Source organism: Apis laboriosa, unplaced genomic scaffold (assembly GCF_014066325.1).
Source record: "Apis laboriosa isolate Shangri-la unplaced genomic scaffold, ASM1406632v1 scaffold49_cov149, whole genome shotgun sequence".
Lineage (NCBI taxonomy): Eukaryota > Metazoa > Arthropoda > Insecta > Hymenoptera > Apidae > Apis > Apis laboriosa.
In genome coordinates, this window is record NW_025223500.1 from 2,510,498 (window position 1) to 2,531,775 (window position 21,278).

The 21,278-nt window shown below is 20.7% G+C and overlaps 4 protein-coding genes across 9 annotated transcripts; 3 read left to right on the forward strand and 1 right to left on the reverse strand.

Moving 5' to 3' along the window:
• The first annotated feature begins 31 nt into the window (after positions 1-31).
• Positions 32-6,274, forward strand: LOC122716800 (tyrosine-protein phosphatase non-receptor type 4). Of its 5 annotated transcripts, none has more exons than XM_043940204.1 (17): positions 32-122; positions 1,456-1,667; positions 1,750-1,878; positions 1,964-2,012; positions 2,091-2,258; positions 2,353-2,473; positions 2,602-2,689; positions 2,770-2,922; positions 2,996-3,228; positions 3,323-3,490; positions 3,560-3,737; positions 3,795-3,962; positions 4,045-4,220; positions 4,380-4,579; positions 5,158-5,501; positions 5,624-5,908; positions 6,006-6,274. In XM_043940204.1, exons 2-17 carry the CDS (start codon positions 1,518-1,520, stop codon positions 6,087-6,089), a joined length of 2,694 nt encoding a protein of 897 aa, XP_043796139.1. In that variant the 5' UTR covers positions 32-122; positions 1,456-1,517; the 3' UTR covers positions 6,090-6,274. The 5 variants fall into 5 exon arrangements, with proteins under 5 accessions (XP_043796139.1, XP_043796138.1, XP_043796136.1 ...); XM_043940203.1 differs by lacking the exon at positions 32-122 and adding an exon at positions 244-556; XM_043940201.1 differs by lacking the exon at positions 32-122 and adding an exon at positions 967-1,159.
• Positions 6,275-10,831: 4,557 nt separating this feature from the next.
• Positions 10,832-15,200, reverse strand: LOC122716801 (calpain-7-like). Its single transcript, XM_043940206.1, has 12 exons — positions 14,909-15,200; positions 14,643-14,806; positions 14,363-14,582; positions 13,958-14,280; positions 13,753-13,885; positions 13,440-13,630; positions 13,129-13,356; positions 12,223-12,467; positions 11,928-12,136; positions 11,644-11,852; positions 11,289-11,518; positions 10,832-11,229 (listed from the first exon to the last, which is right to left on the reverse strand). The coding sequence occupies exons 1-12, from the start codon at positions 15,090-15,092 to the stop codon at positions 11,085-11,087; spliced, it is 2,481 nt and encodes an 826-aa protein (XP_043796141.1). The 5' UTR covers positions 15,093-15,200; the 3' UTR covers positions 10,832-11,084.
• Positions 15,201-17,073: 1,873 nt separating this feature from the next.
• On the forward strand, positions 17,074-18,923 carry LOC122716816 (transcription initiation factor IIB). 2 transcript variants are annotated; one of them, XM_043940240.1, is made up of 5 exons: positions 17,074-17,195; positions 17,672-17,782; positions 17,866-18,052; positions 18,135-18,605; positions 18,718-18,923. In XM_043940240.1, exons 1-5 carry the CDS (start codon positions 17,179-17,181, stop codon positions 18,877-18,879), a joined length of 948 nt encoding a protein of 315 aa, XP_043796175.1. In that variant the 5' UTR covers positions 17,074-17,178; the 3' UTR covers positions 18,880-18,923. The 2 variants fall into 2 exon arrangements, with proteins under 2 accessions (XP_043796175.1, XP_043796174.1); XM_043940239.1 differs by having other exon boundaries at positions 17,093-17,195; positions 17,659-17,782.
• Positions 18,924-20,096: 1,173 nt separating this feature from the next.
• Positions 20,097-21,184, forward strand: LOC122716846 (exocyst complex component 4). The gene is made up of 5 exons (XM_043940295.1): positions 20,097-20,129; positions 20,209-20,331; positions 20,429-20,590; positions 20,775-20,944; positions 21,017-21,184. Exons 2-5 carry the CDS (start codon positions 20,275-20,277, stop codon positions 21,102-21,104), a joined length of 477 nt encoding a protein of 158 aa, XP_043796230.1. The 5' UTR covers positions 20,097-20,129; positions 20,209-20,274; the 3' UTR covers positions 21,105-21,184.
• Positions 21,185-21,278: the final 94 nt, after the last annotated feature.

The following is a 21,278-nucleotide window of genomic DNA, read 5'->3' on the forward strand; positions in this document are numbered from 1 at the left end:
ATAGTACATATAAAATACGTGAGATTTATATCAAGGCGTCAAGTAATTTTATACTAAAACTTTAAATAAAACTTTGACTTCGGTAAAATAATATCGTAGAAAATAATTAATTTGAAACAATGGTATAATTTATTATAATTATTTTTTTTAATAATTATTGTGATTTTATAAAAAGCTATATGATTATAATTCATTGACATTATTGCTTGTTCATGTCGTTTATATAGTGTTACCTTATATGTTATTGAATGAGTGAAAAATATGCATGTGTTATTTAATATAAATATTACTGAAATGATTCAGTAAATAATGTCATATAATTACTATCATGACTCATTTTAATTAAAATTATATTTACAAATGTAATCGTATTAATATATAGTTATAAAAAATAATGAAAAAAATTCTAAGAAAAAATTTTAATGTAATTGGAGAGAATTATTTATTTCTTAATGATTTATTGAATCTAATTTACAAAAATAATAATTATTATTAGTGGTTTTTCAAGTGTGTAAAAACACCTATGAAAACCGAAATAGTATAACATATCATGAATGTAAGTACAGATTTTACAACGTTCGTTTAATATAATTTAATATAATCGTAAGACAATTGGTTTGATATATATAAATATCTATTTAGAACAATTTATTTAGAATATATATATATATATATATATATTAATATTAAAATTATTTGTATTAAATTAATAAGTAACTTTTCAAAGAAAATCTCAAAGATTACCTTAAATATTTTAAATATTCTTTATTCATTATTGTTTGTAATATATAAAAAAATATTTTAATGAACATTTTTCTGGAAATAAATATATAATTAATTATTATAATATAATTCATTTATAAATATTTAAATATTTTTTAATTGAAATTAATAATAATGAATTAAAATATTTATGTATTTTCATTAATTTTGTAAAAAAGAAAAAATATTTTAATAATTGTTTCTTCAGAGGTTAATGTTATATAGCTCTTATTAAATATATGATATTTAATAAGTTCATTTGCTTCTTTTATGCAAACTATTTTAAGAATATCTTGTTCTATATTATTCTAGTACTTAGTAGACATGCTTATGTAACTGACATTAGATTATTAGATTATTGACTTGATGAAGTTATTTTCAATGACATCTCCTGAATGTAATTATTTTTAATAGTGCTTTATGATTAATCAATCTATAGCATTATATGGGACTGATGTATTCAATATGATTATTTACCAAGATTGACAACATAATTTTTAATATAACCTTATTATTACTAATTAATTCTTTTTCATAATATATATTAATGTTTAAAAAAAATTTTTGTTTAATAAATTAATGAATAAGAACAATTATTAATGCTTTTTGAAATAATGCTTAATTTTTTATTTTTTTATTATTTTTAATATAATTTAAATAATTTTTACTTTTATCATATAATTTTTCATTTAGGTGAACAATATAGCAGAGAGGTGGTGTCGGGAAGGTGGTTGACACGCCTTCGTATTTTTGAAATGATTGAAAGTGTATCACGTAGAGCGTTGAGTGGCTCCAGTGGGAGCTACCACGTTCGTGGAGCTGAATTAGCAAGAAATCGTAGATTAAAATCTCTATCTGCTACTGTTGTCTTTCTTGATGATACACAGCATACATTTCAACTAGATGTAAATTTATTTTAAACAAAAATGATTTTTAATATTACAATCAATATAATATTTAATATATAAATATTTAAATATCTTTTAGAAAAGAGCAAAAGGTCAAACATTGTTAGATTTAGTATTCCAACATTTAGAACTTGTTGAAAAAGATTATTTTGGTTTACAATATGCTGAAAATGGAGTTGCAATATGTACATATTCTCCAGATATAATGGTAAATCTTTTTATTGAATTTTTTTATTAAAATTTGAAAAAGTTTATACTAATTAAATAATATTATAAATGAATTTATATTTTAGAGGTGGTTAGATCCTAGCAAACCAGTAAAAAAGCAGATAAGAAGTAAGGGTAAAGATCGTATTTAAACTTATTCACATAGTTAAACACAAAAAATAAAAGATAATTTAATATTCTATATTGTTTCAGGTGGCCAATTCTATTTTAGAGTTAAATTTTATGTATCTGACCCTAGCAAATTACAAGAAGAATATACTAGATATCAATTTTATTTACAAATACGAAGAGATATTTTACAAGGAAAACTTCAATTATCACCAAGTACAGCATGTCTTATTGCTAGTTATACTGTTCAATGTGCGTATTGAGATAAATTTATATTTTATTATTATATTTTATTTTAGTCTAAAATAAGAATTTTTAGTTTATAATATATTATATGTTTAACCAGCTGAGTTAGGTGATTATCATCCTGAGGAACATGGACCAGGTTATCTTTCTAGATTGCAGTTAATACCTGGTCAAACTGAAGAAATGGAAAAAAAAATAGCTGAACTGCATAAACTTCATAAGTAGGTTAAAGTTAGATTAGTAATATTATTTTGTAATGTTAATAATTTAATGTAATGTTAATAATTTAAATTTTATAATACATTATAAATTTTATATAATTATATTAAAAATATCTCTATATTTTTAGAGGTCAATTACCGGCAGATGCAGAATTCAATTTTTTAGATCATGCAAAAAGATTGGATATGTATGGAGTAGAATTACATAAAGCTAGAGTATGTATTCATCTTCTAATTTTCTTTATAAATTTATTAAACAGTTATTTTACTTTAATTTTTCTTTTTTTCTTTTTTAGGATTCAACAAATAAAGAAATACAATTAGGAGTAACGTCTATAGGTTTAGTAGTATTCCAAAATGGAATAAAAATTAATGTGTTCTCATGGTCAAAAATAGTTAAAATATCATTTAAACGAAAACAATTTTTTATTCAACTAAGAAGAGAACAGGTATTCTAAACTTTTATAATTAAAAAAATAAAATTTAAATTTCTTTAGGTTCTACAAAGCAATTCTATTGCAGTCAGAAAACTATGATACTTTATTAGGATTTAATATGCAAACGTATCGTAGTTCAAAAAATTTATGGAAAGCATGTGTAGAACATCATACATTTTTTCGACTTCATAGTCCTAAAACAAGACCGAGACGTTTTCCACTTACTTTAAGTAGTAGATTCACATATTCAGGACGTACAGAATTTCAAACAGTGGAAGATGGAAAACATAGAGCAAGAGTAGAAAGAACGTTTATACGGTAATTAATTTATTTATTAATGTAATTTATTAATGTATAATAATATAATAATAATAAAATAATATAAATATAAATATTAATTTAAATTGTTTAGATCTCCAAGTAAAAGATTAGTACATGGAGTAACATCAGCTCCAATTGAAGAGAAAGGAAAATTATCTATGCCTCCTGGAAGACCATCTAGACCATATGATAACAAAGTTCAGTCTCTTGGTGCTCGTGAACCTCGTCGAGCATGGGGTGAAGGAAATCCTAGTGATGAGTTCGTTGAAACTAATTTAATATTTTTATATTTTTATATTTAAAATCATTTTTATTTTTTATTCCATAGTGAAGGTGGTTTCTTGTCTCTCCGTGAAGAAATAACAAGCTCACATACACAAGGAAATGCATTTTCGCCTGTATTAGGTTCTAGAGTTTTAAGTTATGCTGATGATGATACAACTGCTGAAAGAAACATTTATGATCTTCCTGCTTATAGTGAACCTACAAGTTCTCCTGCTCCTCAGGTATTTATTTTTAATCTTTGTAAATATTTTTTGTATATATAAATTTGGATATTTTAGATAGTAGAGGATGGATTAGTTACAATATCTTTGACACCAGATGAACAAGGTCGTTTTGGATTTAATGTGAAAGGTGGTTTAGATCTTGATATGCCTATTTTAGTATCAAGAGTAGCTCCAAACACTCCTGCTGATCGTTGTTATCCAAAATTAAATGAAGGCGATCAAGTAATAATTATATATTATTAAAAATATATTTATTTTTAAATTATTTAATCTAAAATTATTTATTATAAATAAATTAAAATAGGTAGTGTATATAAATGGAATTGATGTAAGTGGTTTATTACATGAACATGTAGTAAATTTAATTCGTCAATCTCGTGATTCGGGTTCTGGTGAACTGACGTTAACTGTTAGACCAAATGCGTTATACAATGCATTAGCTGGTACTGATGAAACATCTGAAGAAGAACCTCCATATAGGTATATGGAGTTATATAGTATTTATTTATAAATATTAAAAATAATATTTGATGTACTATATTTGAAATATTATATATAAAACTATATCAATATTATATAATATAATAATATATTATAAAATATAATATTCAATATTTAATTTTATTTTGAAATAATAAGGTATGTTCCGGATGCACCCCATGCAGCTATTGGATCAGATGCATTAGCTCAATCAATGTTGCTTCTTGCTGATGGTCTTGCAAGTGGTGCTTTAATTGCACAATATGAACAATTATATAGAAAAAATCCTGAACTTACATCTCTTGAATCTAAAAAACCTGAAAATCAGAATAAAAATCGATATCGAGATATTTCACCATGTAAGTATAAAAAATAAAAGAAAAATAAAATTATAAAAATTCATATTTAATATAAAGAAAAATTTAAGATATATACAGAGTGTCTCAAAAATATTGGAACATCTGTAAACTAGAGATTCTTAAAGTAATTTCAAGCAATATTTTTCTTTACAAAAACTTATAGCTTTGTTAACGAAAATATTGGTTAATTTAAAGCGCGTAATCTAGTCAAGCCGCAATAGTAGAAAATATATTAAAATATGAGATGTAATATATGAATCTGGATATTTTATTGATAAAAAATTATATCGAATTATATCACGAAAAAAACTAATATTCAATATCTTTTTTGACATGTTGCTTATAGTCGATCGCCGATCTGTAATCTATTGTCGCGGCTTGACTAGATTATGCGTTCCGTGATTGGCTAGTGTTTTTTGTTAACAAAGTCCTAATGAAAGTTTTTATAAAGGAAAATATTATTTGAAATTATCTCAGGAATTTTTAATTTACGGATGTTTCAACATTTTTGGAATATATTATATATATATATATATATATATATATATATATATATTTCAAAAATAAAAAATTTATAGATGATGTTACTCGAGTAATACTTTTGGGCTCTGCGAGTGGAGATTATATTAATGCTAACTATGTAAATATGGAAATACCAGGATCGGGTATTATTAACAGATATATTGCTACTCAAGGACCTTTATCCTCAACTGTCGCTGATTTCTGGCAGATGGTTCTAGAAGCAGGCAGTACTCTCGTTGTAATGCTCACAACTTTAGTTGAACGAGGTCGGGCAAAATGTCATCAGTATTGGCCTGCTCTTAATGAAACGCTTACATTACGAAATCTTACACTTACGTCTACTGCTGAAAATGTTGAAGATACTTTTATATTTCGAGAATTTATACTTCGTGATATTAATGTAAGAAGAAGTAATCATATTTTATAATTATATTAATTATTATTATTATATATTAATAATATAAATTATATATTAATATATATATATAAAATTTTTAAATATTGATTAATTTTGTATTTTAGACTGGAGAAGAAAGAGATATAACTCATATGCAATATTGTAGTTGGCCAGATCATGGAGTTCCTAGTGATTGGCGACAATTTACAACATTTACTGAAAGAGTGCGGGCAGCTAGAACAGGAATAGTAGAACCTGCAGTTGTTCATTGTTCTGCTGGAATAGGTAGAACAGGTGTTTTAGTTTTAATGGAAACAGCACTGTGTCTTATCGAAGCAAATCAACCAGTATATCCATTAGATATTGTACGATCTATGAGAGATCAAAGAGCAATGATGATACAAAATGCTGTAAGTTAAAATTTATAAAATTACATAACATTGAATTGAAATTTATATAAAAATAATAATTTTTTATATTTTATGAGATAATATATTTATTTTTTAGAGTCAATATAGATTCGTATGTGAGGCAGTTCATAAAGCTTATAGTGAAGAAATAGCTAAACCTCTTCCTGAATTTAGCAGGTGAAAGTAACAAAAGTTTAGAAAACATTGTAATTATCATTTTTCTATTTCATCAAACATCAAATCATTAGAGGATAATTTTATACTTTGACAATAATATATATATACATATATTATTCATTAAAAGAAGAAAAATAGAAAAGATTAACAATATTTCAAGTAGGTATTTTTTATTCGTTTGCAAATATATTTTTTATCTAAAAATTTAATTATCTAAAAAATAACTTTTCACACCTTAAAACTATCTATTCTTAATTGTTATGCTAGTATTTGTAAATTATAAAATTTTGATAAAATTAAATTCATTAATTTATATTTAGAAAAAAAATATAAATTTCAAAGTATTATTTAAAATAATTATCTATATTACAGTTTATTTTTATTATATTATTTTATTTTATTCTTATGATTAATTTTTACTTTATATGTAAAGATATGATATATGAAAAGCAGAGGTATGAGAAGTTAAATTTTAGGCAATACTATTAATATACTTTTAAAAATTATAGATTTTTTTATACAGATCTAAGATTTAATTTTTTAAATTATTATTCGTAACAGAATAACAGTATAATAAATATAATCTTTATATAAAAATTAACACAGCGCCTTAGAATCTATAAACATTATCACTATGTTAGCAGAAAATTAAAAATAACATAGTTTGTCAATATAAAAAAATTGCCTTGAAAATTAATCGTGAAATATTACATTAAATAAGCTAATATAATCATCAAATTCATAATTAATCTAAAAGTGCCACAGAATGTGATTGGATTATAAAGCAAAGCTGTGGAATAATTACAAATCTTCAAATATTTTGAACAATACTGAAATAAAAAAACTATTGAAAATAATAATAAGTAAAATAATTAGAAATAATCTCTTGTTTTTTCAAAGAGATTAAATGCTCGAATATATGTTTTTTATTTATTTCATCATATTAAAAATGTATTTATATTGTATAAAACAAAATTTTATCTTTTAATTTAATCTTTAATTAAATATAATATTTTTCTTATAATTGATGTAATAATTTCTAGTATCACTTATATAATATATAATTTAATTATTATTTTAAGAAAGTAACATTTGAAACATCAAATTTTTTTTTTCTCGTTTTACAAAAGAAATGTAAGTTTAAACTTGCATGATAAAAAAAAAATATATTAGTATTCTAGTATTAAATAAGGATATTTTACAATAAAATTGATAGATAAATTTGGAACTACGAAAAATTTAACACATAATCACAAATATGGAAATATTGTGACATCATATACATGCAGTTTCAAAATTTATTATATTAATTTCATAAATATTTTATAAATTCTTCTTTTTATTCCATTTTTAATTTCTTTATAATATTGAAGGATTAATATTGTTACACATTGATTTACTTTAAATTAGAATTTATTTTTATATATATTATAATTAATTCAAAAATTTCTTTAGATATAGATTCTTAGATATAGATGTGATTACGATATAAAATCATTGCATTTATTATCACACTAAAATGGCATTAGATCAGCATATTCAAAATTATCGTCTAATTCATTACAAGATATTTGCATAGCAATTTCAATTGTCTATATGGAAGACATAATATATATTTTATAATAAGATAAAAAGATACATTGTCACCATGCAAGCAAATGATCATATTTTGATCAATAAAACATTCAAATTATTAATGAAATAGAGCAATACAATATTGCTGTTGACATTAAATAAATGCATTTTTCTTAAAATGCATGTAATTAATATAAATATGCCTATCTCATGCCAGTTACCAAGTCCATCTTTTATATTCACATTTTTGCAATTTGCATAATATGGACACAAGTCTTCAACATAGAACAAAAAATAAATCAAATGTAATAATTATCAAAATAATATTATAATAAGTATGTCAAAAAATACTTCATCCTGAAAACAATTTTATTCAGAATTATCAATATTCTTTGAATTTTTTAGCATTATTAACTGAAATGTACTATTTTTTATAATTGTATTAAGTATTCTACTTTCCGCCCATTTTTATAACGTTTTTATGTTTTGTATATAAATATACAGTAATCAAATTATTTTTACTTACAAAAGTAAACTTTTAGATAAATTAAAATATTAAATATAAAATACATATGTATGGTCTATGAAATAATAATATAATATAATTGTATACAATTATAAAATAGTACATACACAAAAAATAAGGTCATTAAAATTTGCATTATTTAGTTTAAAGTATTTCTATAAAAATAAAAAATTGAACTGAACAATGCAAAGTGTTAATGTTTATGTACAATAATATAAATATAAACATATTAAGTATTTATATACAGTAAAATATATTATATTGAAAATGAAATATTATAATATATTATTATCATTTATTATTATTTTTAATTCATTAATATAATTTTCTTTTAAGCATTGATAAATCATTTATAAATAGGATTGATTAGGAAATTATCATTAAAATGTATTTAATATATTTTTATGCTTTTAATTTGTACAAAAATCCATAATTAAACGAGGCTAAAAAAATAAACATCAAACTTATCATTACTTTATTAAGCAAGACTGGATTATAAAAGATGGTTATTTTATTGATAAATATTTTTTGTAATGAACTATTAAGATTGGATGAATCTATTAGGCATATCATAACTATAAGCATAGCATCAAAAGCACAATGTCATTTTAATATTTTTTATATTATTAATAATGCAAATTATTGACAATAGTGCCTTATATACATGCATCTAAATTATAATTATGAAGTAAAAATGAAAATTAATAACTATTATATTACGACAATTCCATATGCACACACTACATAAATTTCTTTTTATTTATAATTTCATTTCAAATTTATCATATTATGTTTTCTTGTATAATTGTTCATAACTTTTTTATAATTTATCTGCCATTTATTATTATATATTTATGTAAATATATATTTACATTTTCAATTTGTTTTGTTTTGTTTATCATGATTTTATATAAATTACTAATTATTTATTTATAATTTTAATTATATTAATAATATTATTTAATTATATAAATATTATATATATTAATTATATAAATAATATTATTATAATTAAATATTAATAATAATTATAATTAATTATAAAGTATTCAGATAGATATTAAAAAATTATATTATTTTTATTTTAATATAAATCAATAACATTAAATATAAATTAATTGTATCATATTTTTGTTATTAATTAGTTAAATAACATCAGAATCTTAATAGTATCAAATATTATATACAATTACATTTTAGAAAAATGTATATTTAAAAAATTCAAAAATAAAATTTTAGAATTAATTTTTATTTATTGATTATGTATGAAATACACTAATAATTATAAATATAAAAATTTTTATGTATTTTCTTATGTTATTTATAATTTTTAGACAAAATAGTAATAATATACATTTTATACATGTAATTATTGTATTAAGAGTTTTTAGTCAATATTATACAGAAATACTATTTGATATTTGTTTAACATATAAATGAAAATATTTTCATATAATGTTCAAATATTATGTTCTATTATATAAAAAGAGTACAAAAGATCATTATATAATTAATTAAGATAATTAAGAATTACATTTATGAAAATTTATTTGTGTACAAATTTATTGTGCCAAATCGACATCAGATATTTAATTATAAATAAAATTCTACATTTTCATAATTCAGATAGTAATTATTTAATTTGATTAAAAATTTATATTTTTAAATATGAAATAAAGATGTTTTTATAATTTAATTCACCATATAATGATATTCTTTATGCAATTTTTTTTTTAAATTTGTCTTTTATTTTAGTAAAATTATTTAAAATATTAAACTGAATTTCGATTTAAAGCTTCATATTTTAAAATAAAATATTTTATTTAAATTTTTTGCATAATCTTTTAATTATTGATAAGAATAGATAATATATAATAATTTTTAATATCAGAATTTATTTATTTAAAAATGTTTGTTTAAAAATATTAATTATTAAATAATTTATTAATTAATTATTAAATAATTGATAATTTTGGAGCATTATATAACTTGATATAATTTGATTCTTTTAAGAGTTTTTTTAATTTGTTGCTATTATTAATGTATAACTAAATAATCTTTCATGCATTGGAGATAAACTATTAAAATGTTCTTATTGATGTTACAATTAAAATTTTTATGAATATTCAAAATTTGTTCTGCTTTCATATGCTTTCTTGTATTTTGATAGTGAAATAGTCTTTTGTAATTGGAATTTATCTAATTTGCTAAATTATTTAGATAATTAAATAATTTTATAAACATCGTTTATTATATTTATTATATAATTTATATATTATAAGAAACTTATTGCTAACTATTGAAGGTAACTATAAAAAAAGTATACTATTTTTCCAATTTCACAGATTTTTGAATATATAACATATAATATTTAAAATATGATACTATTAATATCATTGTAATTTTGATCATTAATTGGTAATTTCTAAATTATTTTATTTCATTTCACATTTCATGGATCTAAAGATGTTCAAATTTTCTAAAAATAAATCTAAATAAAGTAAGTCATATAGGATTTCAAAACTTTAATAACATATAAATTTTAAATAAATAAATTCTGACATTAAATATATAGCCACAAAAAGTATTATATTTATGTTAAATATTACATTTAACTAAATTATAAAAAAAAAAATTTTAAAAAAAAGTATTCTAAATCGAAGTTTAATCAAATATTAATTTAAGCATAAATAATTTATACATAATAATAAATATAAATATTTTGTATTTTTTTTTTCAAGAAAACATTACTTGTGATTTATTACTTGATCTTGAAAAATTTTATATAAATGAATAATTCATTAATATTCTCATTCTAATCTAAATAAATTAATGATTAAATATATTAATTATATTAAAATCTTTTTTCAAATAAAATTCGTATTCGCACTAATTTTTTCATTGAAGTGATTGAAGTTGTAATTTACAAAATGATTTACATATTAAGAAGAAATGTCCTTCTTGTCCAGGAATATATGTTGATGGAATAATATGGTATGTACCTGCTGGTACTTCTTCTAATTCAAGATATACAAATCCCGATCTATAAATCAAATTGTAAATTAATATTTCATATAATTATAATATATTATTTTATAATACCTGAATGGACCAGAGCTTTTCATTTTAAATGCAGTAGTTACATCAGAATCATTTAGTACAACTGATAAAATATCAAATCCTATTTGATATTGTTTAGGTCCCTTTAATATAATTAGCAAATAATTATTATTATTTGAACTTTCCAAAATCAACTGATAACGTGGATTATTTTGGTATGTTGAATGATTGCTACATCCTCCAGCTGTAATATCTTTCCACTGACCAGTAAGCTGATGAATTATATAATATTAAATATTAAATTTTAAATATATTTATGTAAAAATTAATAAAATATATATTTTTTAATATAATATATAATATATAATAATATATATTTTTGTAAAAAAAAATATACCTCTTTTTCATATTTATAAAAATTTGGTATTTTTTTTAATGAAAATTCACAAGATCCATAAGCACGTAAGGTATAATATATTGTATTTGTTTTTTCATATTGTGATATGACTAAAGTATATCGAGTATCAACTTGAGTGTCTAACTTTATTTTACAAAGATAGTGTGGACTGTTTATTCTTACACCATCGATATATGGTGGTGGATCATCTATATAATCAAATGTTTATAGTTATATTTAAAAAAAATATAAAAAAATTATAATTAATAAATTATTTTACTCACGAGGATAATATACTCTTTTCCCATCATTTTTATAAACTAATACTGTTATATATTCTTGATTTTGTCTAAAATCTGCTATATCTGTAATATGTCTTGTAAGAAGAATCCATATTGCTCCTTTAACATTATTTTTTATTTCCAGTAAAAATTGAGGATTATCTCCAATATTATATGCATCTTTCACTGGTCCTATTCCTGCATTCCACATTCTACAATAAAATATATTTATAAAAAATATATTTTTGTATCAATTTCTCAAATGATAAGATTTAAATAAACTAATTTAATAACTTACTGATGAATGCAATAAGTATAATTAAATAAACCTGGATTCCAGTTCAAATAAAAAACATCGAAGAATCGACATATACTATCATAATCAATCCAAAAAACTCCATTATCAAACTGAGATGCAGAATCTGGATCATAGTTTAAAGCTTCTTTTAATTCATTAGTCCAATGTATTGTGTCAAGTTCAGAATAATTTCCTTTCCATCGTAAATGGGACCAAGGATTTTTAAGTTGTAATAATCTTTCTTCCTATAAAAATAAATTTACATTTATAAATTTACTTGTGAGATACAAACTTATTTGGAGTAGAACAGTAATCATAATACAATCAGAGAGAAAATGATTTTACATAAAAAAAATAAAAAAAAAATTAATATTAAATTTGCAACTGAATATAATTTGGTTATTATGTATTTTATTATTGACTAACTATAAATAATAAAATTTAAAATAGTATTTATAAACATTGGTAATGATACAATTAAATTAATACAAAGTGTTTTTGGAAATTATTTTATTGTCTTTTATTGTTTATTTTTGAAAATCTTTTGTTATATTTAGCTTTGTTCAACAAATTAAAAATGATTGAAGAAATTAATTTATTTTTTGCTTTTATTTACTTTCTTATTCTTTAACATGAAAAAATTAAAAAATTTATTAATTAATATTTATTCTAACTTAGACTGAGATAATCGGTAACAGAATACAACATATTCAATTTGTGAAATCTTCAAAATCGATTTTTTCAAAAATAAAGTATTGAAGGAAAAAATATAGAACTTTTTTTCTTATTTTTTCGCAGAATCATCTTTTGTTTAATTCTATTATTGGTTATTGCTCCATCCTATATATTGTATATATATTTTAAATTATTTAATTATTTTTAAATAATTAAAAAATAATTGATTACATTTATTTTTCTAACATCAAGAACAGCATAGGCATGAGTAGGTACAAGACCCGTTCTATCTGCTTCCAAATCGGATAATTCTCCAGTAGCAACTGTAACTAATACATCTCCTTTATGTAAACGCGTTAATAAAACACTAAATAGATTGTCCTTATTAAAATCAGGCTCATTAGGTCTTATAGCCCATCTTTCTGGTATCCAACCAGTTAAAGCATGTAAATCTATATTCTGGATAAAAATATATCACTATGAAATAATAATTTAAATTCTTTATTTATCATTTTTGTGATTATTTATATAAATAAACTTACACTATTCGAGCCAGGAAAATCATAACCACCCATTACTTTCATATATGCTTTTTCGAGTAACGAAATCCACAGCTCACCATGATTGCTAGAGTAGGAACAAAGTAATTGGTTGTATCGACTTACAGGCAATAAGTCATCTATTATAATTTTTCGAGGAACACCATTAATGTGTAGTTTCACCATATATTTTCCTAATATAAAATACTCGCAATTTAATTTTCATTGAAGTAAAATTCTAGGAAAATTAAAAACTGCTGATTCTTACAACTTAAAAAAAAATTCGTAAGTTGTACAGCAAAATATAAATTCTTACCAAATGGATTATATATTGGTTCTTTGTTTTTATTTTTTGGATAAATAATAGATGTAATAAGTCTACGTCCAAATCTTTTTTCATATTGAGCGCTAACTGCAAGGGAAGCAACAAAAGAACAATCAGAAACAACCTGAAATTAAATATTCAATTAAATTCCAATATTCAAAAATCATTAATATAAAAATCATTATTAATGACCAACCGTCTGTCTTATACTGTAATAATCAACATGTGATGTTTTAAGCATTTTTGGATCAGAAAATAATTCTTCTGGTCGACACCATTTTGCAAAGTCAGGTTTTTGTTTTGGTGCTAATGCTAACAAACCATCTTTATCAGTAAATGGAATAGCATACTGAAACTTTTCTGTAAGATCAATGCTCATGAAAGGTACAAATTCATGATCATTAATATGGGAACTATGAAGCAAAACTCTTTTTTCTTCTTCTGTATAATTAGTACTACCACCGCTTACTTTTAAATGTACACTACTTCCACGATGAAGTGATGAACGAATTTGTTTTCCTAAACATTGAGTATAAATGAAATTATATAGGATATATATATATATATATATATATTTATATTGCGATAAAAAGAAAACTACCTGTATTACTAGAATTTATAGCAGATGTTGTTATAATTGTAGGTGGTATTTTTTCTTCATCTTCATCCAGACTTGTTTCTGGTACAGAAGGTAATTTAGAAAGAGTTTTAAGAATATCATTATTATCTATAGATTTTAAACCTTTTAAAGATTCGGCCCTATCAAGGGCAAGTTTTATAAGATCTGTTAATTTAATCTTTGCTTCTGCATCAATAATTTTCTGTAAATATAATATTAACAAATTTTATAAATTTAAATAATAAAAAATGATATTATTTACCATATTAAGTCCAAGTTCAGCCGCATCTGTATATAATTTTATAGCAATATTCTTTAAACCAGCTTCATCTGCATCTTGTGCTTGATTCATAAGAAATTTAAATTTTTGTAATTTTGATTGATCTATAGATTGTGCTTTATGATGCTTCTGTTCTTCTTCATTAACTATATGTATTAATTTACATGTTAATTTTTATTCATTTAACTTTAATTTTAAGTCTTTTTTAAGTTTCTGTATAATATCACAAAGTAATATGAAATACTTACTAAGGCTTTCTATAGTTGATATTCTTTCTCGATATTCAGAAAGTTTTTGAACATATATAGAATCTTGTAATTCTGAAAGATACTTTACAGCCATATTATAATAATATAAAGCTTGTTTATATTGATTTTTACCATCAAATTGTACTGCTTTTTTTGCTGCATTTTGTGCATCTTCCAACGTCATTTTTTTTTTAATTTTATTACAATTAAAATATATTGCAATTTCTGATTTATATCTTATAAATAGCTTAATTATATAAATTCATTTATATAATTAATTGTATCAATTAATTTTCATATGAAATTCTTTTACACAATCTTTTATCATTATTAAATATTACATTAATTATATTGATTTTATTCATTTAATGTATCAAATTTATAGTTCATACATGCATTAACATTAAATAATATATCATTTTCAAAATATATGACGCATATGTAACTTAATTATTACTTTATCTTCAATATAACATTGTAGGTTAAATGTCACAAAATAAATTTCTTGATTAAAGTTAAATATATTGATTATAAATTAATATAAACACTTCTATAAAATATGGATAAAAAGTTTTTTTTATTATGGGAAAGATTGATAATTAAAAATATATAATAAATTAAAAAAATTTAGTATATATATAATATATATATTATAAAAAGATATTAAAATTTCTTAACTTTTTTTAATTTATAAATTTTGATATACATAATCTAGAAATGATTATTTTTGATATTTAATTCTTGAAATCTAATAATTTAAAAATTATTTATATATAAAATTGAGAATTTTGAATAATTTTTGTAAATTAGATGATATCATGTTAAATTTTTATCCAATCAGATTGGACGATTAGTACTAGTATGCGTCAAATTCAAATTAACTTTCAATAAAAAATTCTATGATGCTATGTTGATTTTTTATTTCAACTAATTGGATAATTAAAGTATCGATATGCGCCAATTTCAAATTGCTTATCGAAAATAAAGAGTAACATTATATATATATAACATACATTATACATAATTTATATTTGTAGGTCAAATCATGTGCTTCCATAATATTTCTTTATTTAAAGGATTAAAAATTGAAATTCGATTTGAGTCAAACTCAATAATTATAATGTAACTGGATAAAAAATAATATGACAAAAAATATAAAGACAATATCATGATGACAATTTTATATATTATTTGTAAAATTATTTATAATAATACATTTTTCATAGAATAAATAATTATAAATTATAATATTAATTATATCATATAAAATTCTGAAATTTAAATTTTATATTAAATCTAATAATGTTTTTATCATTTACATGATAGAATAGAAATCTAATGTAATATAAAATTAAAATTCTTTTAAACTACTGTTTCGAAAATTAAAACGATTAACATTTATATTAAAATCTATAGAAAAATAAAAAAGTGACTATGTATTTAGAAATTTATCATTTTTTAAATATTGTTATAAACATTTATATTTTTATATATATTATCTTTCAACACGATTGTCTACACATAAATTTTTTTCAGTAATTTTTTCTATCAATTTTTGTTTCCTATATATATTTAGTCATTTTCATTTAGAAATCATATTTTTTTTTCATTTGTATTAACTTATGATTTATAATTATCTATTTTAAAAGCTATAATTTTCTTTATAAAATATTTTAAATTTAATTTATATTAATATTTATTTGAACAAATTTAAATATTTTAAATATAAAAAATCATAATCTTAAATGTATTCAATATTTTCATAATCTTTCAATCATTTTTAACATTTATATTCATTTATTACAATTATAATACATATATATTTTTATAATATTTATATATAATTATTAAAAATGAAATATATATAATAATATTTAAATTTATTTCTTTAAAAAAACATTAATTATAACTCTGTTTTTATATTTACCGCAATGCTAAAATAGATTCCTGATATTAGCAAAGACGGTGCTGCCAAATTTAACAATCAGCCTGTACTTAAAGTAGACAGTGATTACATCTAAATATCATCTTTAACATTATAAATAATCAAATATTTTTTTTTTTAATTTAATATGTATGATATTTATATTTAATTTTAATTTCTTTATCTTATTATTATTATATTATATAATTAATTTAACAGAATCAATTTTGAAAATAATTATTGTATGTTGTCCTTTATACTTCATATATATATGTATGAATATTACAGAGGTATTAAGAATCTACATTGACTTACGCGGCAGAGTGGAAAAACACGAATCCAAAATATGGCAAGTTCGTCAAGGTAAATTTTGAGAAAATTTTATTTGTTCGATTGACATCGATAGCATTAATTACAATGTTTTACTTTATAGATTATTATTATTTAAAATTAAATTTAATTAATTTAAAATTATTATATTATGATTATGAAATTTGACAATATTATTTATTTATTCTCTATATATTCTTGATAAATTATATTTTAGAACATAATATATTATTCTATTTATTATATATTTTTATATAATTCATTTTTTAAAAGAATAATTGAATATTTCAGCATGTTTTACATTGTATATGGATATATTAAATAAAAATAAAACATTTTTATCTTTTAAATATTTTTTTTAATATAAGCAATTATAAATGAATGTCATTAATTATTATCTTTGTAATTATTAATATAAGTATAATAAAATAAATATATCAATAATATTTATATGTATATGCATGTATACATTAATATTTGGTACATATTTTCTTAGTTCTTTTTTGCAGACATGAAACAAACAAAGTTTGTTGTTATGCACATCCAGATGCACCTCTTATTGAAGATTATAGAGCTGGAGATCAAATTTGTTCAGAATGTGGATTAGTTGTAGGAGATAGGTAAATATATACATAACTTAAAAGTAATATTTATTTAATAATATAAATTCAAATTAATTTTTTTTTTCTTTTATTATATATAGAGTAATAGATGTTGGTTCAGAATGGAGAACATTTAGCAATGAAAAAGCTGGAGTTGATCCATCACGTGTTGGTGGTCCAGAAAATCCTCTTCTTAATGGTTCAGATTTATCCACAATGATTGGCCCTGGAACTGGTGCAGCATCATTTGATGCTTTTGGTGCTTCAAAATACCAAAATAGACGTACAGTAAATATTATTATACTATATATTTATATGCTATGATATAATATGTTTTTTTTTTTTTTCAGTTAATGAATTATTGTTTTAGATGAGCAGTTCTGATAGAGCATTAATCAATGCATTTCGTGAAATCAATGGAATGGCTGATCGTATTAATTTACCTAAAACTATTGTTGATAGAGCAAATAATTTATTTAAACAAGTACATGATGGTAAAAATCTAAAAGGACGTGCAAATGATGCAATTGCTTCTGCCTGTTTATATATTGCCTGTAGACAAGAAGGTGTACCTCGTACTTTTAAAGAAATTTGTGCAGTTAGCAAGATAAGTAAAAAGGAAATAGGAAGATGTTTTAAATTGATTCTAAAAGCACTTGAAACTAGTGTAGATCTCATCACCACAGGAGACTTTATGTCAAGATTTTGTTCTAATCTTGGACTTCCAAATATGGTACAAAGGGCTGCTACACATATTGCAAGAAAGGCTGTGGAAATTGATATTGTACCTGGAAGATCACCAATTTCGGTAGCTGCTGCTGCAATTTATATGGCATCACAAGTATGTAATATATTATATATAATATATATTTATATAATATATTTTCTTTTATATTATATTTTTATAATCTTTACAAATTAAAAAATTTTTACAAATTTTATTTTTTGTTTAGGCATCAGAAGATAAACGATCACAAAAAGAAATTGGTGATATTGCTGGTGTAGCTGATGTTACAATTAGACAATCATATAAATTAATGTATCCTCATGCAGGAAAATTATTTCCAGAAGATTTCAGATTTGCAACACCTATTGATCAATTACCACAAATGTAAATTTAACATGAAGCTTTCAAGCTGTATATTTTACCATGTTGAAACAATAGTTTCGTTTTTTAAATAATCATTTTTAAATAATTTAAAAACTTTATTTACAATATACATTCCTTAATGATCTTTAAAACATTGATCTATTTTAATTTATTATATTTTTTTTTCTTGAATTTTGTTCTTACAAAGTTATATTGTCTAAAAGTAATATCTACAATAATAATTTTTATAATCTATTTGATTGGATAATAAAACGTTTAATTCATCAATAAAATATTTATACTTTAATTTACATGTTTCAACATGTTAAAATTGAAAAAATTGATAAAATTGATAAAAAAAATTTTTAAAAATTAAAAAATTTTAAAACAAAAGATTTATGTTTGATACCAAAAAATATATTAATTCTGAAGCAAATTTTTTATAAGCAAATTTACAAATTAAGTTTATGTTGAACATTTTTATATTTAAATTTTGTTTAAATTGCAACAAAATAATTTTCTTCATATTTTATTTGCCATATGAAAATAATGGAAATTAAATATAATGTACAATAAGCAATTTGAAAGTACCACACAATATAATTATATGATACATTCTGTGATACTTTTATTAAATATTGTAAGTCAAAAATTATTAACTAATAGATTCGACGAAATTGAAAATTCGTCAAAAGACAATAGCTTTTCTTACAGGAAATATGTGTATATATTTTATTTTCGACTTGAAATTTATATAAGATATTAAATAAGGATGTCTAAAAAAGATTTTTATTTTTAAAATTAAAAAATCACAATTTTATATATTTTGCAATTCATATAATTGGAATTACATACGTCATTATTTATAATAGACATTAAAATTTTGAATATTAATGATCTTTTTTTTCATCACAAAATTCATTATTTTTATTTTGAAATATAAAATATGTATATATATTAAGTTGTAATGTAACATTATATATCAATAAAGAGAATTGTTATAAGATGAATTGATTTATTAATATCTTTATTATTGCAAAACATGATTTATAAACATGAATACATACTTATGTATATAATCTTCAAATAGCTATTTGTCACTTTGTCAGTTATCATGTGATCTAATATCATCCTGAAAACTTATATTGTATAACAAAACACATAATAATTAAATTTTATAATTAAATAATTATTATTTAATACTTTTACTTTTTAAAAATAAAAATTCTTTAAAAAATTTTATTTTTAAAATATTATGAATTTACGTAACTTAAAGTAATATAAAATAATATAACCTATGTAATATTTTAAATTTACATATATACAATAATACAAATTTTATTTATAATTTTAGTTACAAAAAAAAGCTTAATTTAAAATTTGAAGTTTTTAAAATTTTTATTAGTAAAAACTATTAAAAATGAATTCAATACCACCTATTAAACCTCCAAGAGGTATTAAACCAACTAAAGAAACAGTAAGTTTATTAATTTTTTATTTATTTAATTGTTATAATACTATAATTTTCTCAAAATTGTAGTTTTAATTCAATTTTGTTTTATGTTTTTTTATAGAGTGGTTTATTGATTTCTGTAATTCGAGCATTATCAGCAAGTGAAACTAATGAACAACGAGAAATAGAAAAGGCTAAACTTGAAAAAGAATACAAAAAGAGTGATCAAAAACTTGATGAATTGGTATCATTACATGATCAGGATCTTACAGAAGTTATGCAAGTAAATATATAATTTATATATAATTTATAGTTTAATAATTTATAATAAAATTTATAATTTAAATATATAATATATTTAATTTTATTATATTTAATATTTATAATATATTAAGTTAATATATAATTTAAAATAATAACTATATATATATGATATTGATAATATTTTTCATTATTTTCTAATATAGATATTTAGTGCTTTGTCAGAGAAAGTAACAGCATCTCGGGAAAAAATTCATGCTGTTAAGGAAAATTTGAATGCCTGCAAACAATTATTAAGATGTAAACGAGAAGAATTGTTAAATTTATGGCTTGAAGGTATTGAACATAAACATGTTCTGCATCTTTTAAAAGATGTGTAAGTATTTTAATTTAATTAAAAAAACACTAAAAAAATAATTTTTGATTGTTTTTTTTTTTAAATTTCTAGGACTCCTGATTCTTGTACCAAAATGTTACCTTTAACAGACACAGATACATTATCAGTATCTACATCATATAATATAATATCAGATTGATAATTATTGTATTTATTTCTATATAATCATAAATTAGTTATAATTTAATTATTTTATATTTATAAAAAACAAAATATAAAATTTAAATATAAATTATGGATTTATATTATATAAAATACTAGTTTTTATGCTTGATATAATATTTTTTTTATAACAATAATAAAAACATATATA